The sequence below is a fragment of the Asterias amurensis genome, chromosome 17 (genome assembly GCF_032118995.1).
Source record: "Asterias amurensis chromosome 17, ASM3211899v1".
NCBI lineage: Eukaryota > Metazoa > Echinodermata > Asteroidea > Forcipulatida > Asteriidae > Asterias > Asterias amurensis.
In genome coordinates, this window is record NC_092664.1 from 8,002,324 (window position 1) to 8,017,926 (window position 15,603).

Genomic DNA, 15,603 nt, shown 5'->3' on the forward strand with positions numbered 1-15,603 from the left:
GTTTGAGGACGAACGTGGGGTAATTGTGTGCCCACGTTCGTCCTGGAAAAAAATAAAATACGCAACATTGGGGTCGACCCAGGGAAGCTAAACGAACGCACCCATAATGTACTTGATACTTATACCAGTACTTGAGTGCAAAATATATGATTCCATATGACATAGTCTTGGTTACAAGACCAGTGTGTTTTCATGTATGTACACAACCAACGTTCAACAGATGATGTACGAGGCGCTGTGACTTGTTTTATTTACCCCCACAAAAACTGGATCCCACCATGGTGGGATTGGGAGTGGGGGCACAAATAACACAGCGCCCTCTATGTGTATTTATTACATGTGCATCTTCAGTGCACATAAAGCTCAACGTCGATTGTTCAAGTACGCAAAAATAGCATGGTCTTTGAACCAAGACTAGTAAAGGTTGTGAATATGGAGGGATTTGATAAAAAGGAATGTGTTGGAAATTGAATACCAAATTGTACATAGTTATGGTACCATGTGCTAAATCAAAGAATTATTTGTAAGTGAATTTAGCCTTGTCCATGTACACTAAGCAATGCAAATGTCACTGCCAGTGCATGAATGCACATGTTTATACACTCTACTTTCATAAAATGGGCTCTTAAAGGGTTGGGGTACCTTTCCATTGTAGGACACAAAACACACTGTCCACAGGTTTACAAAAAAAAAAAAAATACACGATTTGAAGCTAATGATGGTAGAAAGCTTCCCTTAAAATATTACTTGCTAAGGTGCTGTTTTTTTTGGTGAGAATTGACTAAAACAAGTCAAAACAATTATTTTCGTCTCACAGTGAAACAATAATTGTTTTAAGCATGTAACGCATTAACCATTTTAACTAAAACTGAGACAAAAATTGTGTTTGTGACATTTTCTTTTACTAATTTCTCAAAAACTACAGCACCTTAGTAAATAATGTTTTAAGGGAAGCTTTCTAATATCATTATCTTCAAACTGTGTAAGTTTAATGTAAATCTAGGGACATTGTTGTTTTGTGTTGTACACAATTTTTTTACAAGGTGTCACTTTTTGACCTATTTGGTAACATCTTGATTTGAACAAAGAAAAGGAATGCCTGTTTTTATAAACAAAAACAAAAACAAAATCAATGACTTACAATCAACTAACAAATTTAATCATGGTTTGTATAATTGTACAGATCTTATGAACTTTCACTTAGTCATTATTGGTAATTTATTTGTTGTTTTTTTTCTTTTATGTACAGTGTCTGATTTTTATAGAGCTGCTTGACCACAACAAAATTATGCTTACAACAATAAGGTAACCAACAAAAATGCCATGCCACACTTACCATCTGTGACTGGTATCCTGGGATTTTTTTGCTTGGCAGAAATTGCTAAGCAGTATGTTCTTCTGAAGCAGTTCTTTGAAATTGGGCCAGCGGCCTGATTTTGTCAAGCTGCTTAACCACAAAAAGTAGCTAAGCATAACAAAATTATACTCACCATCACCAGAATAACCAAACCCAAACAACGTATCACATGCATCGGCTGTTACAGGTAGGCTGCGTATTTTATGCTAATTTCTGCTCTAGCAGCTCTAAATTGTGCCATGATAATTGTTTGAAAGTACTGTACATGAGAACAGTTCAGCATGCAACAATTTTGTTTAAAGGCATTGGACACTATTGGTAATTGTCAAAGACCAATCTTCTCACCTGGTGTATCTCAACATATACATAAAATAACAAACCTGTAGAAATTTGAGCTCAATCGGTCTTTGAAGTTGTGAGATAATAATGAAAGAATAAGACAACCTTGTCACATGAAGTTGTGTGCTTTCAGATGCTTGATTTCAAGACCACAAATTCTGAATCCGATGTCTCGAAATCAAATTTGTGGAAAATTACTTCTTTCTCGAAAACTACTCCACTTCAGAGGAAGCCGTTTCTCACAATGTTTTATACTATCAACCTCTCCCCATTACTTGTCACCAAGAAAGGTTTTATGCTAATCATTATATTGAGTAATTACCAATAGTGTCCACTGCCTTCAAAGAAATGCATCCAATTGGAAGGTCAATGAATTGTACAGGCAATTTAGAGGCACCTAATAGGGGACTTTTGGGACGCTCGGTGGCAACAGACTTATCAGGTAAAATCCATTGTTCTATGTAATGTGCGCATGTTCAGAACTACGTAAACAATGGAAATTCACCTGGTAAGTCTGCTGCCACCTAGTGTTCCAAAGTCTCCCATTGCAGTGTATGCTACAGGAGCTCTTTGGAAATACCTGAATAATTTTTCAAGCAAAGTTTTAAAAACAAAATATGTGAACATTCAAATATGAATGCCGATTCTTCTTAGAAATTGCACGTGCAATGTACACATATATTGCATGAAAAGAGTACATGTATGTTGGTGGAAGTGAACTTGAATAGATCAATCCATTATATTGAGCCCCACCCACCATAGCAACTGTCAATCAACATCACCAACATGCTGGGTTTTAGACAGTGTTTGTGATTGGTCAATGTATTAAGGGGGTGGAGCTTAATAGCTTGGATTACTCACATGTCACATGTTCTTCCAAACACAATGCATAAAACAATAGCACTCATACAACAGGTGTATTTAAAATCAGGTTATACCTGTACATAAACATATATATAATACCTGTCAATAACCTTAACTGAGTATTTTTTGAAATTTATCAAAGCTATGTACCAAAAAATTGTATTTATCTTGTGCCAACTTTTGTATCTGGTGACACTGGTCGTTATTTCTTCAATAAAAATAAATGTGTAATTCACCCCTATATTTGTATTCCAGAGAAAATATTAAGTTAATTGAAAAATATTTGTTGATATCTGCATTCCATATCCAACTTGCCCTTTGACCTTGTTGAATCTGGGATGCAGAAGCACTATGTTTTTTTGTACTGCACTAAAGCTTAGGTGAAAACGTAATAACATGATTTATCAAATGTATTGGTTTACGAGTCTTGCTCATAATGGTGAAGTGTGACTTGGTGTCTTTGGAAAACGATTTTAAGAAATTTTACCTATAGATACGACCGAAGGTTTGTATGGCAGGGGTGAGAGCTAATGTTGACCAAAAGAGTTTGAAACTGGGATTCAAATTTCAGGCGGTACGTTGAAATAATGGCATTTTTCATCTTTTAGTAACCCCTGGAGTCAAATATTTTGATGAGCTCCAAGGACCAGTGCTGTAAACTGGCTGTAAACCAGGCAGACATACACAAGTCTGAACTCCGGTTAGTCTACAATTTCTTATCCCTGGTATGGTGAAAGTACAATGAGTATGAGGATTTGTGTAGACACTCACACTATGTAAATCTAACCTTTTAAACAGTATGCTCTGTTTGGCTGTCTCCACCGTTGCTTCAAATACCTGGTTGTCAAACAAGCATTCCACTATTTTATTTACATGAATACGTTGACCCTTTTAAATTGAAAATGTCACCATTTGATAGTGTCTTACATTGTAGCAATAACTAATGAATGTTTTACATTTGCAGTCTAGTGTGAGAACTACACTCTTGTTGTATAGACATCATCTACACAATTCCAGGGGTGGTGGCCTTGTTGGGATCTTTCCTAGTGTGAAAGAGTTTGCCTGGAACTGTTCCTTCTCCTCTGCAGTGAGTTCCTCAAGAGGTGTGTACACACCCACTTTGTTGCCTGGCGATGCTCCGCCCGATGCACCGCCCGATGCACCGCCCGATGCACCGCCCGATGCACCACCCGATGCACCCTGCGTGTTCTTCCCAAATAAACCCGGTTGGGCGCTCACTGAAGACGCAGTGTTCCCAGCTGGAGCAGGCTTTCCAAAGAGACCTACATTGCCTGTGCTGTTAGTAACTGGCGCACTGCTGCTACCAAATGCTCCACTGTTGCTACCGAATATCCCACTGCTGCCACCGAATGTCGCTGCAGCAGCTGTCTGTCCAGTAGCGGGTTTACCAAAGAGTCCTGTTCCTGTTGGTTCACTCGGTGCTGCTGGCTTACCAAACAGTCCTGTACCTGTGCTGGTTGCATTTTGTGTCTGCTGGTTTCCGAAGCCACTACCAAAGGCCCCAGGTGTAGCACTTGCAAAGGCATTGCCACCAAAACCTGTTCCAGAGGCGGTTGATGTAGACATGGACCCAAAGCTGGAAGGTTGGGTTCCAAATCCACTGGCTCCAAAACCTTGACTTGTTGACCCAAGTGAAGTGCTGAGGAAAGGATAAAAACAAAAGTCAAATTTCGTCCTTTCAAAATGGCAGCTGTAGTCTGGTTGTACGAGAAAAAGAATCTCCTTTTAGATTTAAAAAAAAAGAGGTTTCTTAACCTACCTGTGATTGTACATAGCCATGACTGGCGACTCTGTGGTCCCAAAGATCGACTGTGGCATTTGACCACCCCCGTTGAAGATAGCTATCTAGAATTTAAAGAAAGATACAGAACTTGTTTTCATCATCATTCTTTGAAAAGCTTTGATGGCTTAATCACCAGAACGTCAGTTTGAATCTTGGCCTGGTCAGCATTTGTATCTTGGAGCAAAATACCCGACTTCCGGTATTGCTTCTCTGCGCATTGGAGTAAATGGCACCCTTTGAGGGCAGAGATGGTTGTTGTGACTGGTTCAGCTTAGTGGGCTACAAACTTCGTAGCACATGGTTCGAGGAATGTATTCACCCCAGCAGCAACATTACATGAACGTCAAATTGCACTGACCACAAAGTACTGTATTATCAATGTCCATCAAAATTTATTGCTTGGACTTGAACTGTATAAATGTTTCTTCCATCCGCAATTCAAAATTGTTGAAATGGGCCCAATTTCATGGCGCTGCTTACCACCGAAGTCTGCGCTTACAACCACCTTTCTCTGCTTACAGGGCAAGCGACGAATTTCCGCGCTAGCTATGTAGCCAAGAATGCCTTGTAATGTGGAGTCACATGGGGACCAGCACTAACTCCAGGAACACGCTTGTCGGAAGCGTTGAATTCCCTGCTTTCATACAAGCACAGATTATTTGCCTACAAGAAGCAATGCCATGAAATTAGGCCCAGAATAGGAGCAGACAAGATGGCTTGACCATAATTGTGGACTTTGGTCTAAACTTACCAGTTGGGATGTGATTTCTTGCGAAGGGCTCATTAGCTGGTCTCTCTGCCTCTTGTAAATATCAGCCATAGCAGCAAATGATGCTTTCTTGAATGTTGCAATTTCACAAAAATGAAAAGATCAATTAGGCCTTACTCAATATATATTTGGTTTGCGGTAACACCATGTGTGTATCTACTTGCCAGGTAGAGTTTGTTCTTAAAGAACTGTCTTGCTTCATTCTACTACCGCGGAGTAGAATTGTTCGGGTGTTCTGGAGACTTCTCAGTTCTGAAAAGAACTGTCCTGCTTACATGTATTAACTATTACCTGGGCGGATGGTATAGTCATCAACACTAACAAGTGGGTCCAGGTTTAGTGAAAGAACCAAAATCTGTCTCTTAGTAACATCATTCAACCATTTTAACAGCACAGGTTGTGTATGGTGGCACAACTGTGCATAAACTTAATATGCATATCTGTACTGTTTAAATACACTCACATGAGCCATCACTATGCGTAAAACCATGGAGGAATAAGCTCATGATAAAACTTAATGTGTATGTTTGTACTGTGTCAAATGCATTCACCACATATCATAATAACAGACTGGCATAGTTTGTCCATCATTCAAAACCGAAAGTGAATGATATTGAATGGTCAGACAGTAGGAGGGTTGTCGTTGACTGTATACTTATTATACACTCACCACCAACATTTATTGCAGGATTACCAATTATTCAAAAGCAGTGTGGATGGTATTAAATAGTGAGAGGGGCCCTATGTTCCGACACCCCCAGGGCATTTTCCTAACCCTATCCCCAACCCCAACAGAAACCTTAACCATAACCCTAGCGTGTCAATCGTCGGGGGTTTTCGAACATAGGGATGCCGGAATAAAGAACAGTCACCAAATATACAAGCTTTCTCAAATAAGAATCTCGCTGCCAAAACATAGGATTCGAACTGCCTCTAGCTACCGGGCAACCTTGGTAGTCTAGTTGGTAAGACACTGCTCTAGAATTGCAAGGGTCGTGGGTTCGAATCCCACCCAAGTAACATGCCTGTGATATTTTTTCACAGGACTCGGGAAAGTACCGAGTATACAGTGCTAGCGCACATCGGTGTATGGGTAAAAATCCAAATTAATAATCTTAGGAGTAGTTCTCTTACATGTTGGTCAAATTTACTCTCCTTCACTGCAGTGTACGCAATGAACCGGATCTCTTCAGGTGAGATGTCCTCAAACCCTGGTACGCAGCCTTGAGATTTGTTGGGTTTGTAGCTGGAAAACGGCCACATCTTACTGCCCTCCCACTCTTCAACGTCATGCTTGATTGTATCTCTGTAGGCAGAGACAAACAAATATATGGTTTTGGATTAGCTAAAGGGTTTTGGTACCTTTTTGTACATCAAAAATGATCTAGTTAAGGGGCCAATTTCATAGAGCTGCTTAAAGCAAAAAATTTGCTTAAGCACGAAAACATCTCGCTTATTTTACACATGTTACTGGCCAAAATTTAATGCCATATACATTGCTTGTGACTGGTATTTAGCTGTTATTTACTTAGCATAACAATTGAGTGGAGTCTTTGCCAGTAATCTGATTTTACTAAGCAAGGACTTTTTTGCTTAAAGGCACTGTACACGTTTGGTAATTGTCAAAGACCAGTGTGCTCACTTGGTGTATTGAAGTTGCGAGAAAATGATGAAAGAAAAAACACCCTTGTTGGACGAATTTGTGTGCTTTCAGATAGGAATAAAAGACTTCTAGCTGGAAGTCTTTTATTATTTTAGTGAGAAATAACCTCTTTCTCAAAAACTATGTTACTTCAGAGGGAGTCGTTTCCCACAATGTTTTATACTATCAACAGCTCTCCAATGCTCGTTACCAAGTCAGTTTTTAAGTTAATATTTGTTTTGAGTAATTACCAAAGGTGTACCTTCCCTCTAAGTAAAATTTTTGCTTAAGCAGCTCTATGAAATTGGGCCCTGGACATGTCATGAAGCCCTACTCGCCGTACAAGAAGATGTATGTAATAAAATTTTCCTGTATGGTTTCAGCTTCATTAGTCGTCACATTTTTGAGAAAACCAGTGAAAATCACAGAGCCAGTTCATAGACGATGTGACCTATGTTTACATTCAAACCGCCCTCTGTTGAAAAAAACACTGTATCACGTTTCGCCGGGCAAAAAGCCCCTAGTCATGGTAAGATTGCATACACTTTCTAGCTGGCTGCCAAAACACAAAGGTTTTGCCCAGCGGTATGCGCGCAAATCATGTTATGGTTTTCGTGTGACGTCAGAGGTCACATCGTCTATAGGAGAGTCAAATCAATTTGTTGTACATGCTAAAAAATAATTTTTGTATCACTGAGACGAAAACCCATTTCTCAAAACTTGTAACACATTCGAGTGATTTAGCTGTGGATGTTTTTCATAGAACTTGGGAAAGTACTGAGTACAGTTTACAGTATTTAACTGCCATGAGTGTCAGGATAAAAACCAATTATATGATCAAATGATATGGAAGGAGGTATTTGTGCAAAGATGATTTCTTACAGAACATCGCTGTGACTCTCAGCCGATCCCGAGGCGGCACCCAGAGCGTTAAAGCGGTTCTGGTTCTGGTTCTGGCTCGTTCCAAATGAGTCTTTAAACTGGACGCGTTTCTTCCCTCCGCCTCCCCCACCACGCCCATCATCGTCCAATCTTCCTTGCCTATTGTCATATGAACTGCTGTTTTTGTTGATATAAACATAGGGGTTATTTTGTTGGTTGTAACCACCTCCACCTCTGGAGCTTCCCTGACCATATCCGCCACCACCGCCCCCTCTTTGATCATAGCCCCCGCCCCCTTGATCATAGCCCCCGCCACCTCCTCCTCTTCCGTAGCCTCCACCATCTCTACCTCCTCCTCCTCCACCGCCTCCGTAACCCTGGTAACCACCTCCTCCTCCTACACATGATCAAAAAAGGTACAAGTTTATTTAACAGTTGCATTAAAAATAAAATTTTTAGAACATTTTTACCAAGCACTTACTTCTGTCTGATCTTGACAATGACAGCTAGACTACTAGCTAGAGAACTAAAATGCTGATATGTTTTTGATCGACCATGCATTTTTTTATTCCAGGTTCCCACCGTTAGACAATATCAAGCTTCACAGTGACCAGTCAGTAACCACCCAAAAGTCTGTACAAAGTCTAATTAAATAAAGTTAACACAGTCTTAACAACACTGTGTCTGCATGCGGAGTGCCAACTGCCATGACTGCTGGGCCCAATTTCATGGCTCTGCTTACCGCCGAATTCTGTGCTTACAATCACAATTCACCGCTCGCTCACAATCACATGCAACCTCCGAATTTCTGCACTAGCCTTATTTATATAAATAAGCGTTTAATGCCGAGTAAGTAACGCGGAGTACGCACGCGCAGAAGCCAAAATTCGCCGCTTACCCATGAAATACGCTTGCTGTAAACACAGAATTCCCTGCTTCAGTAAGCGCCGATTCTGTGCTTACCCCTTACATAATACAGTAAGCAGAGCCATGAAAACAAAGCCGCAAAAACAAAACAAAAATAGTATTTATTTCTACCTCCTTTTTTAGTTAGTTCATGATCAATCAAATTCCAATGGATTACTTATTCTTTGTTACCTTGACCGCCTTTTGTGTGTTCAAAACGACACCGATCACCAAATCTACATTCACCTCGAAGGAAAAATTTACAAACAACCATTTTCTGAATCAGAGATATCGTGCATGTCGTGTGGTGGTGGCTGAACCGTTTTTTGTTTTCCAAGTAGTCATCTAGAACAGCGCCACCAATTGTCAGTAATAGGATACGGACAGAAATGAGGAGATATATATAACAGAACAGACGTATGAAGCTAAACCACGAACTACAACCATGCACGTTTAAAAGATGTCAATAGACAGTTTACCCAAAGCAGTTACGTTACAAAATATGACGGGGTTGAACTTTAGATGGTTTAATACAGAAAATAGTATTGGCTCAAAAATAAACACAACATTACGACTGCAAGAGACTAATCACAACTTGCGCATGCGTATTTTAATCACAACCATTCGTGGTCATGTGTTGGTTATATGCCTCAAAATGAGCATGTGACTTTGACGAAAGGACGACGGACAGAAATTTCAATAACTTAGTTTCACAGTGTCAATTTCTTTGAGAAAGTTCTCAAGCAAACTATAAACATGAACCCCAACAGGGGCTCGTACAGCCAGAAAAAGGTAAGGAACAAGTGCTTAGCCAGTTTCGTTTGTGTGAAGTTTTTAAACCTCTTGTTCGTTGTGTTGACTTTTTACTTTTAGTTCGAGTTTTAATGCAAGACGGAAAATGTTGTTGTGTTCGTTGTGCGCAATCTTTGAAAGGGGACTTTTTTCAAATTCGCGCAAGCTGTTTTTTTTAACGCAAACTTTGTCTCTTACATGATTTTAAATTTGCGCAATCAAAAACTTAATGATTTTTTTTTTGCTGTGCAGTTGTGTGCCTGTGTACACCATACATGAACGTGGTACGACATTCCCGCATGATACACCCCACTAAACCCCAAACTAAATAAATAAACTCCAGTGCGGGCAGTGGCATACAATGATTTGAAAAATTTAATTTTGAACAGTCATTTTTTTAAATATTACCCTCGCAGCTTTTTACAATGTAGAGGCAATATTTTTTCATATCTTGATTGACTCTTGAACTCTTATTATCTGCTCAATTTGATGGGGAGTTCCACCATGCCCAGGACCCGTCGATTAGGCCATTTATTATTCTCCCTCCAAAGTCCAAACACTTCTTGGTGTAACTTTCTAAACATCAATCTTGAAAAATGTCTCTACACCTATCAGCAAATTGGATGGATGTCAGACAACTCGTCCCTCAAATAGGCAGTTTCATCAAGTTGATTTTACGTGTACCAAAACACACACACACACACAGCCCCGAAAAAAAAGAACGAAATATATTAAATCATAACTCACATTTTGTACAACTCACAACTATGAGACTTGACAGCAGGCAGGAGCATTCTCTCCCCGTGCTTACATTTCAAAAATATTCGAAATCGGATGAATAGTTTCGGAGATATTGTAAAAAAAAGAGAGCAACGACAAAAAACAGAAGCTTGGCCTGGCGTGCAGCGCCCATTCGTTTGTGCATGACGTCAACTTTGAACCCCGTGGACAACGGATTTCGGAAATCTTCGGAAAGCGCCGAAGAAGCCCGAAGATGGTTTTTTGCGATGCGGGAGCACATGTTTACACAAAATGAGATAACGATTACATCATCGTGTAGCCGATAAAATTCCGCACATCGTACAGCTAGTCGCATAGCTTTTACCTTAAAAACCTATTTTTGTCGGCGTTTTCCATTTTTTGAATCAAGATTTCTTCCAGAGACAATCATCAAAATTGAATGCGACTTTGTCAGTGCTAATTCCCATACTTTTAAGTTTAACTTGTGAAAATTTGGTGTAATTTGATTATGTTTTCTTCTCCCGCAGAAAGGTTTTGTTAGACCATTTCTTGCAAAGTTGTCCTAAATACGCACGATTGTACATGTACGTCGTACTCGTACATCTTCGTGTTTCCGTGATGTGCCACCACAAGAGGGCGTGTGTTACAATAAGTTTGATAGGCCGGGGCTCTAATAATAGAAAGCTGGAAAGCTGCCCGATCTTGTTTCTTTGATAATTTCTACGTTCTGAATTGATAATAACAGACTGCTCTTCTTGAGTCAAAAGAAACTAGTATTGTTATATACTTTTAAAGGCCTATACTAATTGAAACGAAAGTTGAACAAAAAAATTGATTGTATAATTATAGCCATTGGTTTTTAGAAATTGTCTTTGTAAATATAACAAAAATAATCGATGTATACAAATGCCTTCATCCTCAAGTTTTTTAAAGATTGTTCTAATGTTTTACTGTGTTAATGCTACAATTTTAAATCAAAGGATCAACTGATCTTAAATTAAAGGAAACACCAGTCATAAACTCTTTAATTTTATTTCATTCTGGTTAATTCAATAATGCTATTTGTTGACATAATTAATAAAGAATATTCACACAAACACCTGCAAAACTTAACACATATTTAATTTTTATAGTTAACAATTTTCCCCACGATGCCGCTCCTCAGTTTGATTCACAAAATATCACTTTTTGCCGTTCATAAAAAATCATACTAGCGCCTCAAAGCACAGTTTGTAAGAGATAGAGGGCGCTCGCCTAGTGTGCGCCCTCTATTGCCATAGGCTGTGCATTAAACTTGGCCGTGGCCGATATGAAGAAAAACATAAGAATTGAACTTGAACACGGGTACGTTTTTTTCACGATCCACGCTCATTAAAAACGGTATATCTCTGCAACCAAACATCCGATTTCAAAATTTTAAATTGATTTTTACTTCTAAGAATACACCTTAACAGACTACATCTTGTCAGAGAAAAAATCACCTGCATTAAATTTGACTGAAACTGCCTACCTCAAACCACAAGACCGTTCGGACAACTCGACGGTTGAGACAACTCTACTTTACCTTTTTTTAGTGAATACAAAATTATGGCTGGACTTGGACAACTCTATTAGTAGATTTACTCAAAACATATCATTAGAGTCGTACGTACAAATTATGCTTTATTTATTATACTTAAGCAACAACATTAAGCAACAACATTTCTAAAAAAACATGGTTCCTGGCCTGGCTCCATTCGCTCGGGATATTCTAGCCAACTTCCAATTTTGCGCGGTCTGTTGTGTCGTGTCTCCTGGCCTGCAAGCCCAGCACAGACAAAGTCTTTAAACTTCATGAGATTATAGCCCTCGATTAGCATCGTCTAAACATACAAAAACAAACGAGAAGAAAAAAATTGTGGTTTTGTTCACAGATGGTCAGTTGAAGGTGTTGTGGTGACAACAAGTGTTTCAAGCTGAATACAAGTTTATAGTCGCATCTTGCAACGTATTGAAGGGGCAGAAAAAACCAGGACTGGGGAGAAGGAACTTTTTCTTTGTTTATAGGGCCTACCTTCATGTAAACATAATAAGAAAACAGTTTCCTGGACACTTTTATATTTTTTGTTTTTCAGAAGAAAGAAGCAGTTCGTCGGCTTTCTCAGGGTGGACCACGGGGAGGAAGGGGGAGACGACAGGCCAATCCTGAGGACTCCAGGTCTTTTGGGCGTGTGCCAAGTAAGTCTTTTTCAAGTGCTTAAAACCTCTTGAAGACTAATTATTTCTGTACTGGGCCTTATCATCACAAAATGCCAAAACACATGTTACATTTTGGATTTAACAAATTTGGTTTAAAATTTGAAACAGCTATTTTTTTTAATGGATACAATATTAAATGTGGCCTTGCCCTCTCAAAGATAAAATTCCAGGCCTGCTGATTGAAGTTGATTTCAGACATTTTCATCACCAATGACTCTAATCCCGGAACGCTATCATGATGAATTTATTTCAGGAAGGGCAAGGCGCTCTCGCGACTCACTGGAAGAAGATGGTGGAAGCTCAAGTAGAGGGCTATTCCGTGGACGTACAGTCTTCGCTACGGATTCCCCGTCGTCTGGTACTAACCTGGTCATCCAGAGAACAGTAGAGGGCCTCTCTAAAGGAAGTGATAGTAGTCCTGATCTGGGGCAAACCTCCCAAAGAAGGATCGTAGCTTCCGCAGACAACTCCAGTCTGAGTGGTACTACTTCCCTGTTTGGGAAAGCCACTGAAGCTGGACAAGGTGCTTACTCAGGAGCTACTTTCTCCTCAAGAATGTTTAGCTCATCACAAAAGCCTTCAGATGATTCTGCTAAGCCTGAAAGCGGAAAACTGTTCCGGGGTGTCTCTCCTCCGAAGAGTTTGTTTGGAAAACCAGAACATGTCTTCGGGCGTGTCTCCCCATCATCCAACAATCCATTTGAACGTCTGACTCGAGGAGTACCTTCGACAGGTTCCATGACATCGGGGATTCCTGAAACACTTTTTAAGACCCAAGAAGCTGTTCCCGGAAGAGAATCAGTGACCAGAAACCTCTTCGGGAAGGCACTCCAGACAGCAGATACTGTTCAATTCAAGTCTGCAAAGCCGGTGACAACCCTCGCAAACCAACCTTCAACCAAAGTTGTCATCAGACGAGAAGCTCAAGCTTCGGGGAAAGCGCCGCTTGAAGCTTCTGCAGTGGTTGAGGCAGAACAAAAACAGCCATCACAGACACTTTTCGGAAAGGTAAACGAACCTTCAGCTCAGCGCGAGGCAAAGAGGCAACTCTCTCCTAATAGAGCAGAAGCCGCCCGCAAACGGACACTCACATCTTTTGATGACCCTTTCTCATCAAGCTCTCAAAGTGACATCACTGATTTGGAGACCTTTGGCGCCTCTAAGAAAGAACCCAAGCCAAAGAAGCCAGTTATCAAAAGAGCTGGGTTATTCGGGAAGGCGCTCGCCGAGGCTAGCGGAATGGATCGTGACCCTCGGTCCAGGACAAGAAGCCGCAGCCCGGATAGGAGACAAGGACCCAGTCCCGACGAAAAAAAGCGTCTCGACGAAAGAAAGCGTCTCGACGAAAGAAAGAATCTCGATGAGAGAAAGCGTCACAGCCCTGTTGAGCGGAAACGACGCAGCCCAGAAAAGCAGGCTGAAGATGTGAGGAAAAAACATCGGGATGAAAATAAACCAGGTAAGAATGCTTACTTCAGACTGAAACTCATTTATTGGGGATAAGAAACAAATAGGCGGACAGCGTCATTTTATCTTATGGGGGACTATGTGTTATTTTTAGACTGTTGTCATCTTGAGATTGCACTGTATCTACGGCTGTTGCTGCGGTTTATTCGCATGTTTATAACTCAAAATACACCACATCAAACTTTGAAGGCGGGTGGGGGCGGTATGCGCGTAATAGGCAGGGTGCCTTCGGGTCGTATGAGTGCTAAAGGGTTATACGAAGTTAAAAGTCTGGAAGTAACCTTGCTTTTTTTCTTCCACAGCTCGAAGGACTTCCACGTCCTCACGGCGATACACCAGTCCAGAAGAAGTTAAACATTTAACGTCAATTCACATCAAGGGAGTGCCTCCATCGGTCAACTCTAAAGAACTTCTTCGGGGGATTTTCACTAAGTTTGGTTCTGTCAAACGAGTTACACCAAACCCGAGTAAGAATTCTGCGACAATCACGTTCGAGAATCACGTAAGTGTATTCCCCTACAGCATTAATAATAATAATAATTAGTTATTAAGAACTGACTCCGCGGTAGTGCAGTTAATTACGATCCTACATGTATAAGTTAAAGTAGTAGTCCATGCCAATTTTCTATACCTTCCGCCCCAGTAGTAGTTAAAAATCAGGACAGTTCTTTTCAGAACTGAGAAGTCTCCCGATCATCGGATAGTAGAATAAAGAAAGACAGTTTTCTTAGAACAAACTCTACCTGGCAAGTAGATACACACATGGTGTTACCGCAAACCAAATATATATTGATACCTCACCATTCAATGCCTCAATTTTATATATCATTGTATTGTATTACTTTATTTTTGTCTATATGATTCTGTCTTTTCTCATTGTGAGTACAGAAATATATTTACATAAACATTGAATTGCAAGAATGTTTGTGCAAGTGGAACGCACCCCAGGCTTAAGAACATGATATGGATAATCTTACATTGGGACGTTATGCATCTCTTTGGAACTCCTTGGCTGGTGTATGTTTCCCTTCATCCTATGATCTGCCATATTTTAAGAGGAATATCAATTCCTACCTTCAGCTCCACTGAGTTTCTGCATTTCTATGTTTTCTTCCTTGTACATTTAGCCCTTTACCTAGAGTGGCTTTTAGCCTTGTTTTGGGCAAACTTGCGTAAAACAATTTTTTTTATTATTCACATTATAATTTGTTAAATATTGTAACATGGTTTTACTAGTTCAGAGCCCCCAGTTACCTCTATTTGTACTATAATGTAAACCTTTTTATGTTCCTATAGGATGCTGCAGCCAATGCAAAGAGGAAAGTTCGCGTAATGAAGCGTGGTACTGATCCTGTCAGCATATTCTGGAGGCAAACTGAGCAGGGCACCAGATTGGAGAACAGACAATTAGTGGATGGTAAGTCTAACGGAATTGTTCCTTAAGGGTTTGGGTACTTTTTGTACGCCACAAAAAACATGTCCACAGATTTACATTAAACATACGGCCCGGTCACACAGGCCTCGATAATGAGAACGAAAACAAGAACGTTAAAAATGCACACCCTCCATTGGTTGAATAAGCATGGGCATGTTCTGCGTGGAGAAATTCATCCAATAGAATGCGTTATCGTTTTTGTTTTCGCTGCAGTGTGACTTCGCCTTTACAGATAATGATGGTAGAGAGCTTCCCTTAAAATATCACTTGCTGAGGTGCTGTAGATTTTGAGAAATGAGTGAAGCAATGTCAAAAAAATATTTTTGCTTTGTGATTTTCAGCTTTTTATCAAAAACCCGACGACTAA

The 15,603-nt window shown here is 40.1% G+C and overlaps 2 protein-coding genes across 2 annotated transcripts in view; one reads left to right on the plus strand and one right to left on the minus strand.

Moving 5' to 3' along the window:
• Nucleotides 1–30: 30 nt before the first annotated feature.
• On the minus strand, nt 31–8,837 carry LOC139950095 (nucleoporin NUP42-like). Its single transcript, XM_071948724.1, has 6 exons — nt 8,756–8,837; nt 7,658–8,054; nt 6,268–6,439; nt 5,116–5,202; nt 4,341–4,426; nt 31–4,220 (listed from the first exon to the last, which is right to left on the minus strand). Exons 1-6 carry the CDS (start codon nt 8,835–8,837, stop codon nt 3,560–3,562), a joined length of 1,485 nt encoding a protein of 494 aa, XP_071804825.1. The 3' UTR covers nt 31–3,559.
• Nucleotides 8,838–9,222: 385 nt separating this feature from the next.
• LOC139949662 (germinal-center associated nuclear protein-like) overlaps nt 9,223–15,603 on the plus strand; it is a 94,406-nt gene continuing 88,025 nt past the window's right edge. The window contains exons 1-5 of the mRNA XM_071948119.1: nt 9,223–9,355; nt 12,211–12,313; nt 12,588–13,793; nt 14,104–14,303; nt 15,098–15,218. Of these exons, the coding sequence (XP_071804220.1) occupies nt 9,320–9,355; nt 12,211–12,313; nt 12,588–13,793; nt 14,104–14,303; nt 15,098–15,218 (1,666 nt within the window). The 5' untranslated portion in view covers nt 9,223–9,319. The remainder of the gene's footprint in view (nt 9,356–12,210; nt 12,314–12,587; nt 13,794–14,103; nt 14,304–15,097; nt 15,219–15,603) is intronic.